An 18,046-nucleotide genomic window follows, 5' to 3' on the forward strand; every position below is an offset into this window, starting at 1 on the left:
TTCTTTTCCCAGCTCTGGAACTCTGGGCTGAGAGGCTGGTGTGAGGCTGGGACCCTTTGCTCCTTATAGGCAGCCTCCGCAGAGACAATCTCCCTCCTATCTAAAAGCAGCACCTGTGGGTGCCAATCCAGCAAATTCTGTGCCTCCATCCCTCCTACCAGTATCAATTCTTCTTCACATCTCTAGTTGTAGGACTTCCATTCAGCCAGATTTCAGGTGGTGCTGAATGATAGTGTTCTGTATTTTAATTGCAATTTTGTGAGAGGCAGAGAGTACAGTTGCTTTCTTAAGCTGCCATCTTGATTCTTCCACCCAATATTATTTTGTATTTTGGTTGTATAGCATAGTGGTTAGGCAATCATATACTTTACAATATGGTCGCCCCAATATTTAAAGTACCCACCTGGCACCATACATAATTATTACAATATTACCGACTATATTCCCTATGCTGAACCTCATGACTATTTTGTAACTACCAATGTGTTTTTCTTAATCCCTTCATCTTTTTCACTTAGTCCCCTGAACTCCTTTCCCCTCTGATCTCTGTGTCTATTAATCTGTTTCTATTTTATTTGTTCACTTATTTTATAAACAGCAAATTTTTTTGATAACATTTTAATTAAAAGTCTTAAAAAGCAACCTTACCTATGTAACATAAACATAAAAAAGAATTTTTCTCATGGGGCCTCTAATCTCCCATAACTATTCTTTCCACGGGTAGGCAATAGTCATTGCAGCATAGCATCATTAGGAAGCAGGAAATACCATACCAGCAAAGATAGTCCCAAACTAAATAGAAAATATGTAAGCAGTAATGCTGAGTTACTGAGCTTTTACAAAGTGTTTTCATAACTATACGTAATGTAAAACACCCAAATGTTCTGTGTGTTCTGGCAAGGCATTTTCAGTTATGAATTGAGTTAAATCATATTTTAAATGTCCTAAAGGTATCTTATTAAATACATCAAATAACAATCTTTTCATTAGAATTATCATCATGTATGACATGTACATGTTGGGTTTCCTTAAATTTAGGTTAACCTGTGTGAAATTAAGACATATAGCCTTTTATATACTAGTGGCAAGCACTTGGAAATGAAATTTTTTTTTAAATACCACTTTAACATAAAAAATAAATAAAATATCTATGAATAAACGTAAGGAAAGATGAGCAAGAACTCTACCTAAAAATACTTCAAAATGTTGCTGAAAGATTTAAGTCTAAGGGATGTATTGTGTACATAGATTGAAAGATACAACACTATGAAGCTGTCAATTAAATCTCCCCAAATTAATCTATAAATTAAACACAATCCAAATCCAAATCCCAGCAGGCATTTTGCAGAAACTAACAAGCTGATCCTATAACTAATATGAAAACCCAAAGGACCAAGAATAATTAAACGATGAAAAATACACTACCTGATTTTAATTTTGATGAAAAATATATTACCCAATTTTAAGATTTACTTTGCTACAATTTAAGACACTATAGCATTTGCATAAAGACAAATGGATCAATAAAATACAATGGTCCAGAAATATTGGTACATTCACACGTATACTTCATTTTACAACAGAGGAGCTACTGCAATTCAACAGGGAAAGGGTGGGTTTTTTTCCCCAATAAATGGTCCTGGAATAATGAGATATTCACATGGAAGAACACACAGGAGAATATCTTCACCACACTGAGACAGGCAAAGAATCTTTTGATAGGAAACAAAAGGTACTAATAATAAAAATTTTAAATTGAGAAAAAGAACTTTATTAAAATACTAGAGGCCCGATGCATGATTTATGCACATTGAATGGAAATTAATTATAAGGTGGCCGGCAGGGTGGAACTAGGCGAGATGGGTAGGCCAGAAATGCCCTGGAGCCAACCTCCCACAGTTCCTTCCCAGCCAGCCACACCTGGGGTGGCCCCATGGCTTGAAGGGCATCTGCAGAGTGAGCAGGCACCCTCTGACAGGTGGAGTCCCTCGGCCTGGCCTGCGGAGATTGGGCTGAAACTGGCTCTCCAACATCCACCGAGGGGTCCCAGATTGCGAGAAGGCAGTTCTTGGTTTCTCACCTGAGAACCCGAGAACTGCCGCTGCCAAGTCATCATAGCTCAGCAGCTCGTGTTGAGCATCTGCTCCCTGGTGGTCAGTGTCCATCATAGCTACTGGTAGCAGCATCTGCCCCCTGGAGATCATTGCACGATATAGCTATGGGTCGGACAGTCACTTAGCCTTTTATATATATATAGATAATTATGCTTATCAAAAGATACAGGTAAGAAAATTAAGGAAGCTACTGGAGAAAACATTCAAATCATATATATACCTGAAAAACAACTGGATATATAAAGATAATTTAAAAAACAATCAAATTTTTTTAATTGAGGAAAGACTTAGACACTTAGGAAAAACATTCTATAAGTGAAAGAAATAACTGTGGAATTACAAGGTTTTTGTTTGTTTGTTTGTTTACCTATGGGATTGACTGGAGAAAGAAACATGCAATCTTCCTGTGATGGTGAAAATGTCCTCTATTTTTATTTAGATGGTGGTAACAGGGTATATACATTTGTCAAAACAAACTGTACACTTAAATTCTGTACATTTTACTGTGTGCAATTATAAGCCAATAGAGGAAAAAAATCAATAGGATTTCTAAAGAGACAAAGAAAGGGAAGGAGAGGTTCTAACTTCTGGAGAAAATGTGAGGAAGAGAAAGCTGGCAACGCCCACAGCCAATAAGGAGGGACTATGCTAATTGGCTGAGGATTAAAAAAGAAATTGTCATTTTAACCAATAAGTGTACATAAAGCCCTTTTATAGTTCAACTAAAGGCCCAGTGCACTATTAAATCGTACGGGTAGAGTCCCTAAGTCTAGATTCCTGTGATCAGAACCATCTTCCGCCTGTTCACCAGTGCCCAAGCCAAAGGCTGCCTCCACCGCCTGGCTGTCAGGCCGTTGGGATCACCAGCTCATCCCTGGCTGCTCCAGGACTCAGGCCTGTAGGAAAGTGGGCACTGGAGACTTCACCTCCGTGTGTGTGCACTGGGCCAGATGCTGATGGAACGCACTACCTGCTTGGGGACGCTCACACGGGCATCACTGCCACCGCCACTGTGGCTGGGGCTTGAGGCACTGACAGAGGCTGCAGGGCACGCTAGTGACCTACCCACACCAGCGTGAGCAGCCCTGAGTGGGCAGCTCCAGGAGCCACCTCTTTCTGCTCCAGGAGCTAACCACTTCCCCATCACTCAGCACGTGTATGCAAATTAACCTCCATCTTTGTTGAGTGAATTTGCATATCACTCCTGATTGGCTGGTGGTATAGCGGAGGTACGGTCAATTTACATGTTTGTTTATTATTAGGTAAGGCGTAGATGGTCATCTTCCTAAATACAATTCTGATATTGTTTCTTCACTTAAAATACTGTAATGGCTTTCCATAACCTATATAGTGACTGCTAGAGATTTTTAATCACACATTCTATCAGTAAAACACTTTTAAAAATTCATCTCCATATATATATATAAAACTAGAGACAGGATGCACAAAATTTGTGCAAAGGACTCAGCCCTCACAGCCCTAGCTGCCTCGGCCCATCACAGACCCAGCTTCGCCCAGATGTTCATCTGTAAGGACATCTGGAAGGTCATTTGGCTGTTTGGTCTAATTAGCACATTATGCTTTTATTATTATGGATGTATGTTTATAAATTAAGCATTACTATATCAATATATTATGCATATTTTACAAAAACACCCACAAAAATTGGCATTAAAAATAGATATAAAATGTAATATAATTAGAGGTCATAATACACAAAAGGCTCATGACAAGTGCCTCAAACAATGGCATGCACCCGCACTGGTAGAACTACAAAGCCTACAGATGTGGCCCCATCTCTTTCCTGTTTTATCTCTCACAGCTACCTTCCATCTACCCTGTGTTACAATTATGCCTATTGACTTGTATTTCTCCAGAGGTGTGCTGTCGCCTTCATACCTGTGCGCAGACTATCCTGTTCTTCGCTACTTTATTTATCTTGGCATATTAAAAAAAATTTTTTTTAACCCTCATCCAGATTTTTTCCATTGCTTTTTAGAGTGGAAGGAAGGGAGGGAGGAGGAAAGAAACATCAATATGAGAGACACTCAAGCCTGGACAGGGCCAGATATCAAACCTGCAACCCAGGTATATTCCCTTGACCAGAAATTGAAATCACAACGCTTCAGCACATGGGCTGATGCTCTAGCCATTGAGCACCACCGGTCAGGGTGATCTTAGCATACTTTTTATTAATAAAAAAATATTCGCCGAAACCGGTTTGGCTCAGTGGATAGAGTGTCGGTCTGCGGACTGAAAGGTCCCAGGTTCGATTCCAGTCAAGAGCATGTACCTTGGTTGCGGGCACATCCCCGTTGGGGGATGTGCAGGAGGCAGCTGGTCGATGTTTCTCTCTCATAGATGTTTCTAGCTCTCAATCCCTCTCCCTTCCTCTCTGTAAAAAATCAATAAATTTTTTTTAAAAAATTCAACTATATAAATGTCAATTTCTGTAAAAGATTTGCTTTATCTCCAAACAAGTAGTGATTCTCAGTATCTTGTTTAAATCACGAGAATGATACCTATTCATCATTAGAATGATTGAGAACCACTGTTTAGAGGAAGCATACAAATATCTTCACAATCTAGTAAAACTACTGAATCAAGAATTAAAAGCAGAATACATAGAACTAAAAGAATTCTCACAACTCAATAAAAGCTCAACCCAACTTAAAACATGTACAAAAAAACTTTAACAGACATTTCAAAAAGACATACATAAAATGGCTAATAAGCATATAAAAAAGGTGGCTGCTACCAATATTCACCACAGAAATACAAATTAAAACCAGAATGAGGAATAAAAATTGGTTCCACAAACTACATACCCATTTAGGATGACTAAAATTTATGAGATGAAAACCAATTGTTGGTGAAAACGTGGAGACACCTGAACTCTCACATATTTGCTGGTGGGGGGTTAAAATGGTACAAAAAGTTTCAGCAGTTTCCATTAGTTAAGCATAAAGCATACACTATCCTATGACCCTATAAATCCACTCCTAAATATTTACTCAAGAGAAATAAGAGCATATGTCTACCAAAAAGCATTATATAAGAATGTTCTGCTTTATTCATAACTAGAGGCCCAGTGCACGAATTTGTGCATGGGCAGGGTACCTCAACCTGGCCAGTGATCAGGGCCAGTCTGAAGCAGGGCCAATTGGGGCCACATGGGGGAGGAACCATGGGAGGTTGGCCAGCCACAGGAGGTTGGCTGTGGGAGTGCACTGACCACCAGGAGGCAGCTCCTGCATTGAGCGTCTGCCTCCTGGTAGTCACTGGGCATCATAGCACCCAGTTGTTCGTTTGTTTAGGCTTTTACACACACACACACACACACACACACACACACACACACACACACACACACATATAGACTAGAGGCCTGATGCACAAAAGCTGTGCAAGGGACTCAGCCTTCGCAGCCTCACAACCTCAATTGGCTCAGACTTGGCCGGCCCTTGCAGCCCCGGCTTCATCTGGAAGGTTGTTTAGGAGGTCATTCTGCTATTTGGTCTAATTAGCATATTAACTCTTTATTGTATAGGATAGCCCATATATCTGCCAACAAGTGAAACAATTTGTGGTATATTCATACAGTAAAAATAATCACATGCAATAACCTAGAACAGTGGTTGGCAAACTCATTAGTTAACAGAGCCAAATATCAACAGTACAACAATTGACATTTCTTTTGAGAGCCAAATTTTTTTAACTTAAACTTCTTCTAACGCCACTTCTTCAAAATAGACTCGCCCAGGCTGTGGTATTTTGTGGAAGAGCCATACTCAAGGGGCCAAAGAGCCGCATGTGGCTCACGAGCCGCGGTTTGCCAACCACTGACGTAGAACAATGTTAAAGCTATTGTTTTAAAACAAAGACACAAAGAGTATATACTTTATGATAGCACATATATGATTCCTAAAGCAGGCAAAAGTAGTCTATAGTTAAAAAAAACAACAGTAGATGCCTGGGGGTCATGGGTGAGGAGCATGGGAATTAACTCAAAAGGGTCACTAGGACCTTTCTGGGGTGACAGAACTATCCAATATATTGAGTGAGGAATGTTATATTTATGTAAACATCTGTAAAAATTAAAGTTTTGTACATTACATGTAAATTTTATCCTCAAAATATAATTTAAAAAAAAACTTAGTGGGGGATAGGTAGGTGATAAAGGTACTACTCAAGCAAGAATTGGCAGATTATTCTTTACTGAAACTGGGTGATTGGCACATAAGGGTTCATTAAATTATCGTATTTATGTTTCAAATTTTTCAAAATGGTTTTGAAAAAATAACTTCTTAATTCTGCCTCAATGAAAAAAGAGAATTGGTCATCACTGTCTTTTACATAAAGTAAAATATCATAAAGGCATTCCCTAAACTTTCTTTTCTATGCTGAATAATACCTTTCCTTTATACTTTCTTTATTTTTATTATACAGCTCACCTTGAAATCTCTTCATGTTTTCCATATCTCATTTTACTTACTATAATCTATAGAAAGGAAAGAGTTGGAGAGTTACACTCCTTTAGTCTCTACTATATGTATGTCAGTATGCTACCTACTTCGAATACATTACCCAAGTTATATCTCCAAACTGAATTTTGTATCTAAAATTTGAGTCTTGTTTACTTATTCCTTCTCTCTCATGTGAATTTATGTTCAGGGGCAACATGAATCTTGTTCACCATTTCTTCTGATGTGACACACAGCACATACAAATCATATAATTGAGGAATATCTGAGCACACAAATACCCAGTTTAGCTCTCTTTTTGATGGTACAAATAATTTTTCATTGCAGTTATACCTAGCTTGTTTTTGTCTTTAATCTTACTGGAATCTGTATCAGAAAGCATACATTATCCTATGACCCTATAAATCCACTCCTAAATATTTACTCAGGAGAAATAAGAGCATATGTCTACCAAATTGTTGAATGTATTTGTTTTACAAGGAATACAATTATCTGTGATCGAGAACTTCACATTTTCTTTATTTCAAAATGTAACCATAGAAGTATTTAAATCTAGTGAGTCAATTTACTCTATACATTTCAGCATATCTTTAAATGATGTGATTTCTATATGTAGTGTTACTTTTCCTGCTCTTATTCACATAAAGAAAAACATCTGAGTGCTTTTATTGTCTCAAATTCTGTTAGGATCACCATTAAGGTGAAAAATAACCTAGCAAATATCGAGAACTGAGAGTTCCTTATAGAGAGATAAATCGTTTAATGATAGATTTATAGTAAAAATGATCAATTTTACTTCAAAATAATTAATCTAACAAACAAAACATCTATATAAGCTTAAATTAAACTGTTAGTTCCCTTTATCAAAATACAGAAAAATCTAGGTTTATTCTCAGAGTACAGTTTTCAGGAAACATTTGGGCATAGTTTGTGTAAAACCGCCAATATCTTAAAATTAGAATTGGAATTCCACCTCAATTTTGAATATTTTTTTCAGTCTTATCCTCAAAACATCTATAGTTTTTTTTGTTGTTGTTTTTTTTAAAAAGGAGGTGGGAAAACAAGTGTTATTAGTGGTATTTGTAAAATACAAAAAATTGAGTAAAATTACAGTCAGTTGGTTATTAAGACCAAGAATTTTTCCTCATTAATTAAGCACAATATTCTATCTGTTAGTCTAATTGGTAACTGCAGTATTTCTCTAACAAACTAAAACTTAAAAAAAAGAAGAAAAAGATTTTCTAACATTCCATGGGAAAAAGTGAGAGAGAAAGAAGTAAACATTAGGAAAAACAAAATCACTCACAAAGAATGACATTGTACATATAAAATTTTATTTATAAAACAGTTCACAAAACCTTACATGTATTATTTGCCACATATTCAAATCCAAATTTTTCCAATTACCATATGTTTATAGATTATACATAGTTTAAAAAAAACATTTAATTCAAATGTACCAAATGCAGCAAAGGGTTTAAAAATAGAAGTTTCAAAATAAATATTAATTTAGAGATACCAGCAAATAGATCTGACCTTTTCAAGTGGCTTTCCCAGAGAGTTTCCAATCAGTTTCCAGTCATTCAAAATTTCTTCAACTCTGGAAATAAACCTGGGAAGGAACAAAAAAAACCCACCTTTCTAAATATGTAACTGCATTTTTTTTTATTTTACTATTGTTATACAATTCTTAGAAAAGCATTTTTATATATTTTTAAAATATATTTTATTGATTCTTCAGAGAGAGGAAGGGAGAGAAGGATAGAGAACTAGAAACATCGATGAGAAACATCGATCAGCTGCCTCCAGCACACCCCCCACTGGGGATACGCCCACAACCAAGGTACATGCCCTTGACTGGATTCGAACCTGGGACCTTTCAGTCTACAGGCCGATGCTTTATCCACTGAGTCAAACCAGTTAAGGCCATTTTTTTAGATTTTAACATTTTTATCAGAGAAGTCTCATAAGTTTAATATTGTTACAGTCTAATTTATTAGTGTGAAATAAAAGTGAAAATAATTTCCTTTAATTCAAGAATTCTTACATTTTGAGTATACTGCTTATCCAACAAAGGCATTCTGCCTGCTATGAAATATAAATTAAGAATAAATGTCTAGATAAAATGAATAAATTGGAGACAGAAAAACTGACAGACTAACATGATAGTATTAAAGATAATTATGAAATCATAATATTTTCCCTATTTTCAAAATAACTAATTTAGTAACTTTTCCTTTAAAGAGTTAGGAATTCTCTGATATTCCTTTCCCCTTCCCAAAAAGAGAACATTATTTGGGAACATTGTTCATTAAAATTAAACAAATTTTAAGGAACAGCTGGCAAGAAAATCCAAGTACATTTATCAGCTTTAAGGAATAACTGATAGATTCTATAATTATCCACATCTTTAAATCTAATGATCAAACAAACCTATTAAAAAAGAAGAATTTGACTAGCAATATTCTCAACATTAGCAAATGAAAACTGTCAAATCTCAGCAGTAATGTTAAGTACATATTAAAAGACACTTTGTGAAGACTTATTACTCTAAGAAGCTGACTTCTTATGTAAGTATGATGCAATATAACAACGACATTGCTCTATTAAAATGCCTACATAATATTACTAGAGTATTAGTTAATTCTAGCAAAATACAAGGCATCAGGTTTATTCTTCAAGGATTTACATAATAATTTTTACATTTCTATTGTAAGACAGTAATGATAAATCACTTATGATTCAACTGAACCTTCTAATTAATTCCTCTTTAAAATTCAAGGCATTAACACTAACTGGGCACACATATTGTCTTTTCCAAATACTTGATTAAGTCTCCTTAGATCCAGGTATTTCCAGTCTATAAAGCATACTTTTCTGTCTAATTCGTAGAAAAAAATATAAAATAGTTAACAGTAATAATAATGCCATAAGGAAAAAAACTTAAAGGCATTAATATATACTAATTCACTTTGGGGAAGAGGGATTCAGTCAAAAGGTAATTATCAGCTTTGAATATGAGTGTGACAGAAATTAATTAATGTGTTCTAAAAAAGAATAAAAATGTAATAATAAAAAGGTATCCATATGTGAACGAAAATCTGTGTTAACTGAAACCTATCTTAATGTTCAACTGCAGCAAACAGTTGTAAATTAATGGTATATCCATTCAATAAATAATATGTACCCATTAGTAATGTTTTAAAGTCCATTTGAGGAAATGAATGTTCATTTGTTAATGGAAACTATATAAATAAATATTAAAATGGTTTGATACAAGTTTACATAGATTAGAAGGAATTTTCTCAAAATAGTAATAGTAGCTATCTCATGGTGGTAGGATTACAGGTGCTTTTTCTTTTTAATTCTACTATCGGACTCTATCCTAAAAGTATTGATATTTGACTAGAATAATTAAATAACTTTACCCTGAAAGATCTCCAGATCTCAGGTAAAGGGTCATTTCCTCAGTCTATATTAGGTCTAATGGCTACATGCTCTTACAAGACCAGATTTATTCCCCTTCTCAGCTCTTATTTCAATTGTAATTAGACTCATTTCTATTATTAATTTCACTAGAGGCCCGGTGCACAAGATTTCATACACAGGTGGGGTGTCCTAAGCCCAGCCTGCACTCTCTCCCCTTTGGGACCTGTTGAGGGATGACCTACTGCCCATTTATGCCCGATCCCAAATCGGGCAGTCGGACATCTCTCTCACAATCCAGGACTGCTGGCTCCCAACTGCTCGCCTGCCTAGCTGCGTCATTGCCTCTAACCGCTTATGCCTGCCAGCCTGATCAATACCTAACTATTCCCCTGCCAACCTGATTGCCCCTAACTGCCCTCCCCTGCTGGCCTGGTCAGCCCTAACTACCCTCCCATGCCAGCCTGGTCACCCCTGTCTTCCCCTGCAGGCCTGGTCTCCCCCAACTGTCCTCCTCTGCCAACCCGGTACCCCCTAACTGCCCTCCCCTACTGGCCTCGTTTCCACCCCTCCCCCCCCCCCAATTGTCCTCCCCTGCAAGCCTGGTCTCCACCAAATGCTCTCCCCTGCTTGGCCTGGTCTCCCCCCAACTGCTCTCCCCTGCAAGCCTGGTCCCCTCAAAGCCCTCCCCTGCTGGCCTGGTCTCCTCCATTGCTCTACTTTGCCATTCTGGTCACCCCCAATTGCCTTCCTCTGCCAACCCAGGCACCCCTAACTGCCCACCCCTGCAGACCATCTTGTGGAGGCCATCTTGGGACCACATGGGGGCAGCCATCTTTGACCACATAAGGGTGGCCTTCTTGTGTGTTGGGAGTGATGGTCAATTTGCATATTACTTTTATGAGATAGGATTCATATCTGTCTCTTTCACTAAACTATACATTCAGGAAGAGCAGGTATCATCTGCTCTTATTGACCACCACATCCCTAACGTCCTTGATTGTACCTAAAACATAGGCACTCAATATTTTTTCAACAGAAAAATGATAAAAAGAGGGCTGACTTAATAAATTGTATGGGTCATACCATACTGACAAGAACTTTTCATTTAAACATTATACTCAAAGTTGAAGAGACTCCAAAGTCTAACATCTTCCCATGAATCATAAAATACTATTTCACTGATAGTGTGGAGTGATTGGGACTGGCCCCAGCAATGGGTGTGAGCAGGCAGTGGCTGCTGCTGCTTCGATCATCCCTCAGGAGCAAGGGGAGGTGGAGAAGCCCTCAGGAGTATTTGAGGCAGCTACAGTCCATACCTGCTGATGGCACTGACCAATCAGGACTGGCACTGGGTGCCGGCAGTGGGTTCGAGCTGCAGCTCCAGCACCAGCAGAAGGTGCAAGAGCCAGGTGGGATCACAGTGTGCAGGAGCAAAGAATTTTCAGTAACCACCAGAGGCTCGCCCTGATGACAGTGACCAGTACCTGACTTGGTCTGGTGCCCTCCCTCACCTACTCCACCATCCCACTACGGCCGACACCCACCATGTTCCACACTTTGCCACCTGCTGCTGTCACCCGCCATGTTCCGCATGCACCCCCTCATGGTCAGCACACGTCATAGCACTGGTTGTTCTGCCATTTGGTCTATTTGCATATTAGGATTTTATATATGGAGACAGATAAGGAACTAAAGGATTTTAATATTCTACTTCAAGATATTTTAAATCTTTAGGTGGGAGAAAGTGGTCCTTTTCCACTCAATACTCTGCTGTTTCCTCACTCACACCCACAGTCATCCTCCAAGATCCAGGTTATATTTTTCTAACTGCCTTCAAGACAAGAAGTTATTATTTCACATTCAACAGGTCTAAAACTGTACTCTTTGTGCTCTGCCACTTTATCTCCATTCTTTCTTCTTTTGAAATGTCTTACAATCCTTTCCTCTGTCCTTTCTCTCCAATCTCCAAATTACCAACCTAGCTATAGATAAAGGTAAGTCACTAGCCTTAATTTTACTTCATCTTCTGAAACAACTCTCACATCACCGTTGCCACTATAAAATCAAGTGTCTCTCACTCTTGTTCTTTATTTACTTTTAAAAATATATATTTTATTGATTTTTTACAGAGAGGAAGGGAGAGGGATAGAGAACTAGAAACATCGACCAGTTGCCTCCTGAACACCTCCCACTGGGGATGTGCCCGCAACCAATGTACATGCCCTTGATCGGAATCGAACCTGGGACCCTTCAATCTGCAGACTGATGCTTTATCCACTGAGCCAAACCGGTTTCGGTTCACTCTTGTTCTTTAATGGCTCATGCTCAGAGTGCTCTGCAGACCCACCAGCAACAGCAACACCCCCTGGGAGGGAACTTGTTATAAATGCAGATATCGGAGTTCACTTCAGACAGACATAAACAGAGACAAGCATTCTGAACCACAGTAAAGTCACTGGTCTCTACTGAACTTTGGAGGATGACCATAACCTGGTCCTGTCTTCTTTAGGAATCTTCGTTCCAAGGTTACCTTCACCCCAGTAAAGCAATTCTTCGTGAAGTCCCAAAGGTTCATTTTCACCATCTCTACTCCTGTCAGTACCTTCTCATGTCTAACCAAACACTTCCTACTTCCCAGGCCCAGCTCATCTTATTTCTTTCCTATGAAAATATCTCCAACAATGCTAACCCATAACAATATCATCCTTACTTACACTTACTTAAACTGCTGTTTTTATAGTTAGTGCCAGTGGCTTACAATTTAACTATTTGCTGGTTTGTCTGGTAAAATATGGGTCTAGGGTTTTGTTTTTCTTCTTTTCCATTAGCATAATTCTGGACACAAGGTACCTGCTCCATAAAGCCTTAGTATGTTATGTTTTATGTCTTACCGACTTTGCTCCTTTGGCAGATACCATAGGTCAAACTGCTTTTCCAGTTGAGACTTTTTATGTTTTCCTATGTCACCTAACAACCTAACATCCACAAGTTACCTCCCCCAACCAGAAAGCCTATAAAATGTTGCAGCAAGCTCACTAAAACTCAAAACCCGGGCAACTGAAGGGTTTCTGATCCCAAACACTAACCCTCTTAATCTAAGCGCTCACTCCTCCACAAACTTGGCTTTAACTGATTTCAGGGATACAACAGTTCCAGCTGTTCCATGGAGTTGACAGGCACGGGCAGCCTGGGCACATTACCCTCGGAGTCCAAGCGTCCCGAGGTCGGTCAGACGCAGACCTCGGGAAGGTTACCCTACAGGACAGGGTGGAAGAGCTGGGCGAGCGGACCACCAGCAGCCGGCGCGCCGGCGGCCTCCTCCCAAAGGGGAGAACAGCAGCTGCGAAGTTTCCTGCTTATGTCAAGGAGTTCAACACAAGGGAAAACAGTGCGGAAGTGGGAGCCACGGAAATGGTGCGGGGAGAGTGGGGTGAGACTAAACAAAACTTTGTCTGGGAGCCAGTCTCGGGGCTCGGCCGTCGGGGGCGGGCCCCGCTGGTCAGACGCCAGACGCGGAAGTGGCGTCCGGCTGACCGGAGCCGGAGGAGGCGGGGACGGGGGGGCCCCGGTCCGGCTTTTCGCAAAGCAGTGACGTCACGGGCGGTCGGGGCTGAGGACGCGGCGGAGGGGGCGCCAGCCGAGGCCCAAGGTGTTGCTAACCGAGGCTACGACTCACTCACCTTTCCCACTCGGAGGCAGTGGTGAAGTCCGTGAGCTCAAACACCTCGGACTCGGGCTGCGGGAAGGGGAGGGGGGAGGGAAAAAAAAGAGATTGAGCGTCCAGGCGCTGAGGCAGAGAAGCGAACGTGCAGGCAGGAATAGGCAGGGAGCGACCACCTCACCTCACTGTCGGCCGCCATCTTGAGGACCGCCGGGGCAGGCGCTGGGGCTGCTGGGAAGAGGAGGGAAGGCAAGGGGAGGAGGAAAAGAAAGGCCCAGAGCCTGCAGGGGCGGGGTCGAGAGTCCGAGGGGCGGGGCTTAGAGCCCACAGGGGCGGAGCCCAGAGCCCGAGAGGCGGGGCCGAGAGTCCGAGGGGCGGGGCTTAGAGCCCGCGGGGCGGGGCCAAGAGCCCTCGGGGCGGGGCCTTGGTGCAGCCCCGTCCCCAGAGGCACCACCCCCAGTTAGTCCTGCTTGTAATAGACTTCTCAGACTGAAATAATTACATTAAAAATCGCTTTGAACTTGAAATTTTCCTATTATGAATTCAGGAAGGGACCAGAAGAAAAGGGACAACACAAGGCCCTAGATTCCCAGAATAAGATTGTATTAAAAACCTAAAAGTAGCTGGGACCGGTTTGGCTCAATGGATAGAGCCTCGGCTTGGGGTCCCGGGTTCGATTCTGGTCAAGGGCATGTACCTTGGTTGCGGGCAGATCCCCAGTAGGGGGTGTGCAAGAGGCAGCTGATCGATGACTCTCTCTCATCAATGTTTCTAACTCTCTATCTCTCTCCCTCTCGAACAAAATCAATAAAATATATATTTAAAATAAATAAATAAATAAATAAATAAATAAATAAATAAAAAAAAATAAAAACCTAAAAGTACTTTGAGTTTTTATTCATTCTCCCTTTGTTGATTGCAGGGCACTGAGAGGTGCTCTAAAGCCCACTCTCTCCCACCTACGCCCCTCAGAGAATTTACACATTTTAGTTAAGCCAGGAAACAAAAATCATTGTGCTAGTTATCTTGTTTATGGAAAGAGCAATGTGCTGTTCAGTGAAAACTTCTCTTGGTAAGCCATTGAGGAACAGAAGGTGTTCTGTCTAGCGGTTAATAATTACATCTCATACATACTGAAGTATTTACAGATACAATGATACCATATCCAGGATTTGCTTGAAAATAACGGGAAGGGGACGTAGGTGGGGCTAGGAATAAAACAAGATTAGCTATGAGTAGGCAATTGCTTAAGTCGGTGATGGGTACATGGATGTTTATACTCTCCTTAGGTCAGAATTTTTTCATAATTAAAAGTTTTTAAAACTTAAATCTCATTTAATGAATTTGCAACCCATAAGAAGGAATTTGGGGGTAGAAAAATAAGAAATTAATCTCAGCAATACAAAATTCAGTCTTAGGGCATACAAGAAAACTAAGGTCAGAAGAATTTTGACAACAGGTAGTTTATTGCCACTGCCAAACTTTGAACCCTGTTTCTTGATGTTCCTTCTAGTTTCTGTCCACCACACTGTTGGGAGGTTGTGTGAAGCAAGCATTCCCAAGAGTCTCAACTAGCACCTTCATTCATTTTCAGGGATTTATTCTCAACACCTACTATAATACATATAGTACTACAATCTGTGTTTTGTATTCCCGAACACAGATTCCACCCATGGATCACTATGCTAGGCTCTGGGGATATGAAGATGTATTGTAGAAATGTGGAAAGTGGAGCCGGGACCGGTTTGGCTCAATGGGTAGAGCGTCAGCTTGGGGACTGAAGGGTCCCGGGTTCGATTCCGGTCAAGGGCATGTACCTTGGTTGCAGGCATATCCCCAGTAGGGGGTGTGCAAGAGGCAGCTGATCGATGACTCTCATCGATGTTTCTAACTCTCTATCTCTCCCTTCCCTCTGTACAAAATCAATAAAATATATTTTTTAAAAATGTGGAAAGTGGAAATTTGCTGCATGAACAGAAAGAAGAGGTATTACATGTGTCAGCATCACTATTAGCAATGTAGAGGTCAATGGTAACTTTGACAAGAAGAATTTTAGAAGAGAGCTGAAGGATAAGATGGGGGCAGCTTGGTTGAGGTAGGGAAGGCTTCTAAGCAGAAGAGGCTGTTGTCTACCTACCAGAGGCTGGAAGGTAGACAACTCTGATCTGTATAACAGACCAAAGAGCAGCTTGAGCAGTGTTTGTGGTGAAGTTGGAGAAGTAGGTTAAGGGCCAGACCATCTAGAACCTTTCAAGCTAGGGTTGAAACACAATGGAAGTCACTAAAATGTTTTAAGCAAGAGAGCAATGTGATCAAACTTTCATTTTGTAATAGCCTGGATGTTATATGAATAGATTGGAGGGTGGCCCAAAAGAAGTAGGAACAGCAGCTAGTCACGGAAGCATCCAGTGAGAGATGCTTTGGAGACTTTGACTAGGGTGGTCAGTAGACTAGGTGAACTTATTTGATATGTATTTTGGATGTATGATAGGCAGGACTTGATGATGAATTAAATGCAGTGATAAGAGAAAGGAAGGTATTGAAGATAATTTTCTGGTTTCTGGTGTAAGCAACTGTGGGAGGCTAATGCCAAGTCGTGAGATAAGAAAGATGGGAAGGAACAAGGAAACTAGTGTTTTAGTTGGCAAGTCTAACAGGCTTGTAAAACATTCCAAGGGAGTTATCAAGGAGAAAATTGAGTATAATAATAGGACTCAGAGGCAAGACCTGGGGTGAAAATATAAGTTTGGGAGTATTTTAATCACAAGAACAGATGAGGTAATTTTAAGAAGAGAATATAGAAAGAAAAGGAGCCTCACATCAAGGCCTAAAAGAAATTTCATATTTAGGGGTGGGTAGGGAAAAAGTGTCTAGTGAAAGAGGAAATAGTGGCTAGAGAATTAGGAACATAAGGAAACAGAGATGACACATTTCAAGATGGTAAATATTGACTGCTGCTGTAAAATTAAAAGAGAGAAATATTGGGTCAAGAGTGATTGATTGTTATTGTTTATTGGTTTTTTTTGTTTGTCTTTAAGGCAAGTACAGAGGATAGTACAGTTGACTCTAGGCCAGCATGGGTTTGAATTGCCTGGGACAACTTATACTCAGATTTCTTTCAACCGAAATCTGAGTCTAAGTTGTCTCTGTATCTGGGGATTTTGCACAGCATTCAGCTCACCTCAGAAAGAAAACAGTATTTTTGTATTCCCAAACACAGATTCCACCCGTGGATCCAAAATACTGTTTTCCATCACAGTAGGGTAAATCTGTAGATATGAAAAGCCAACTGTAGAGTCAAAAGTTATCCTGGCCCTAGCTGGTTTGACTCAGTGGATAGAGCATCAACCTGCAGACTGAAGGGTCCCAGGTTTGATTCAGGTCAAGAGCACTTACCTGGGTTTTGGGCTCGATTCCCAGTAGGGGGCATGCAGGAGCAGCTGATCAATATTCTCATCATTGATATTTCTACACCCTCTCCTTTCCTCTCTGAAATCAATAAAAAAATATATTTAAAAAAAAAAAGTTATTCTGGATTTCTGACTATGAAGGGAAGTACCTAATCCCATGTTCTCCAAAGGTTAATTGTGAGTGTGTTTGTATGCTGATGATAATAATCTAAGAGAGAGAGATTGATGATGAAGAGATGGAGCTCTTGTTAAGGTGAGAGGGGAGGAAGTCCACAGAGCTGCTGGTCACAAACTCGAGACTTGCAGTCTGAAGTCTTACTTCATGAGGGGCCACCCACAGAGATCTCCTTGTGAATAGCCTTCCTGTGGTTGTGCAGCAAGGTGGTGCCAGGAACTCAGAGCACATGTAGCAGGAGGGTGGGAGGGAATAAAGAATATGTGAGGAGGTTGGCTTCTTTTGAGAAGGAAATAAAAAAGATGGATACAAACATAAGCATCAGGAGATTTGTACATATAAACTTGCCCATTTAACTTTTTAAGATTCTCACCAAGTGAAATAAGTCTGTAGGTTTGAGGTTAGATAAATCCAGGTTTAACCATTTACTAACTTTTGACTTGGAGCAAGTTACTTAATTCCTGTAAACCTCAGTTTCTTCATTAGTAAAATGGGGCTTGTAATAACTCATAGAATTATAGCAAAGATTAAGTTCCATGTAGTACATCTGTAAAATGGTTAGCATATGTCTTAGGATATAGTAGGTGATCGATTATGGTCATAGCATTTATAATGAATGTACTACGAAAGCCATAAAATGCTACTCACATGTAAAGCATTACATTCCTCTCTTGGCCTTGAAGAAGTCCCAGCGCAAATCAGAATCATAAACTGAAACATCACAAAGACTTGACTGTATGAATTTTGGAAACTGTACGAAACAGCCTTATCAG

General features: G+C 40.0%; 1 protein-coding gene and 1 long non-coding RNA gene across 6 annotated transcripts in view; both read right to left on the bottom strand.

Annotated features, from left to right (window-relative positions):
- RAB3GAP1 (RAB3 GTPase activating protein catalytic subunit 1) overlaps nt 1-13,977 on the bottom strand; it is a 66,404-nt gene extending 52,427 nt beyond the window's left edge. For all 5 annotated transcript variants that reach the window (XM_036421264.2, XM_036421263.2, XM_036421262.2 and 2 more), the window contains exons 1-3: nt 13,870-13,977; nt 13,708-13,763; nt 8,135-8,210 (exon numbers count right to left, since the gene is read on the bottom strand). In XM_036421264.2, coding sequence (XP_036277157.1) covers nt 8,135-8,210; nt 13,708-13,763; nt 13,870-13,887 — 150 coding nt within the window. In that variant the 5' untranslated portion in view covers nt 13,888-13,977. The remainder of the gene's footprint in view (nt 1-8,134; nt 8,211-13,707; nt 13,764-13,869) is intronic.
- LOC123651613 lies at nt 11,543-12,602 on the bottom strand. Its single transcript, XR_006740441.1, has 2 exons — nt 12,330-12,602; nt 11,543-12,112 (listed from the first exon to the last, which is right to left on the bottom strand). It is a non-coding gene; the product is annotated as an uncharacterized LOC123651613 (long non-coding RNA).
- Nucleotides 13,978-18,046: the final 4,069 nt, after the last annotated feature.

This window comes from Pipistrellus kuhlii, unplaced genomic scaffold (genome assembly GCF_014108245.1).
Source record: "Pipistrellus kuhlii isolate mPipKuh1 unplaced genomic scaffold, mPipKuh1.p scaffold_m20_p_7, whole genome shotgun sequence".
Taxonomy (NCBI): Eukaryota; Metazoa; Chordata; class Mammalia; order Chiroptera; family Vespertilionidae; genus Pipistrellus; species Pipistrellus kuhlii.